The following is a 1,058-nucleotide window of genomic DNA, read 5'->3' on the forward strand; positions in this document are numbered from 1 at the left end:
AGAATACTCGCAGATTGTTGGAGAGAATGCTCAGCTCAACTAACAGTGATAGAGATTTCATTAATATAATATCGCACGAAGAATGATCCGAACCCATGGACCAATACAATACCAACACTGCACAAGTATGAAATTCATTGCAGCTAACTAATTTCTGCTTGAATGGCTTAAATATGGTACATTGCACCACACAGTAAGATCTATGCTCTAAGATCATTTATTATACATTATGGGATATTACAATCTTTTACACACTCGCGTGCATGAGATTGAGTCTGTCTCAATTGCTTTTGGGATGTAAATGTCTAGCATCTTCATTTTTTAAAACTTTCCTTGTCCAATATCTGTACTTGATTCAGTTTCAAAACTTTCTTCTCTGCCTAATTTTTCTTCCCAAAACTTATGTAATCCTAAGAATATTTTTTTGCAGATATCTGAAAAAAGTGAGCAACAGACAAAGCAGAAAGCTGAACGTGGGTACCAGTTATTACATCAGAAGGCGCAACAGATAGAACAGAAGTTGCAACAGCTAGAACAGAAGTTGGCGGAAGATACAAAAACGTGGGTGGAACATACGAAAAAGTGTGTTGAAAATCAGCAAGAGGTAATGCAGAAGTTGGCTGAATGTGAGCGGAAATTGGTTGAATACGCTGAATATAAGCGGAGAAGGCTGAATCTGAGCGACGATTAGAGCACATAACCCATTTTCTAATGATGCAGTTCCCTAGTTTCCACAATGACCCATTAGGCTCTTTGTGATATATGGTCGTAGCACTATTGTCATGACTTTTGTGTCCAAGTTCTTTTTTATTAGTGCTGAAACTTTGATGGATCACTTCTTAAAATTTTATTTTAGGTTTTTGGTTTGGTGCCGTGCACAAGAGGTTCCTTAAAAATGCTGTAAGATGCACCCTTTATTTTTGTGGGATTGCATCACCAGACCTACCATCTGGATTGGAAAGAGAGAAAAAAAAAATCCTTCATGCTTGCTTTGATTTATGGCTTGATTAAAAGTCCACAATCATATTTGGCTTTACAAAGAGTCTTTCCAACTCTTC

The 1,058-nt window shown here is 37.1% G+C and overlaps 1 protein-coding gene across 2 annotated transcripts in view; it reads left to right on the forward strand.

Annotated features, from left to right (window-relative positions):
* LOC21384870 (E3 ubiquitin-protein ligase RFWD3) overlaps positions 1–977 on the forward strand; it is a 2,805-nt gene extending 1,828 nt beyond the window's left edge. Inside the window, exon 6 of one of the 2 annotated variants that reach the window (XM_024169353.1) lies at positions 431–977. In XM_024169353.1, coding sequence (XP_024025121.1) covers positions 431–691 — 261 coding nt within the window. In that variant the 3' untranslated portion in view covers positions 692–977. The remainder of the gene's footprint in view (positions 1–430) is intronic. The other variant, XM_024169357.1, reaches the window with a different exon arrangement.
* Positions 978–1,058: the final 81 nt, after the last annotated feature.

Source organism: Morus notabilis, unplaced genomic scaffold, assembly GCF_000414095.1.
Source record: "Morus notabilis unplaced genomic scaffold, ASM41409v2 Scaffold1321, whole genome shotgun sequence".
Lineage (NCBI taxonomy): Eukaryota > Viridiplantae > Streptophyta > Magnoliopsida > Rosales > Moraceae > Morus > Morus notabilis.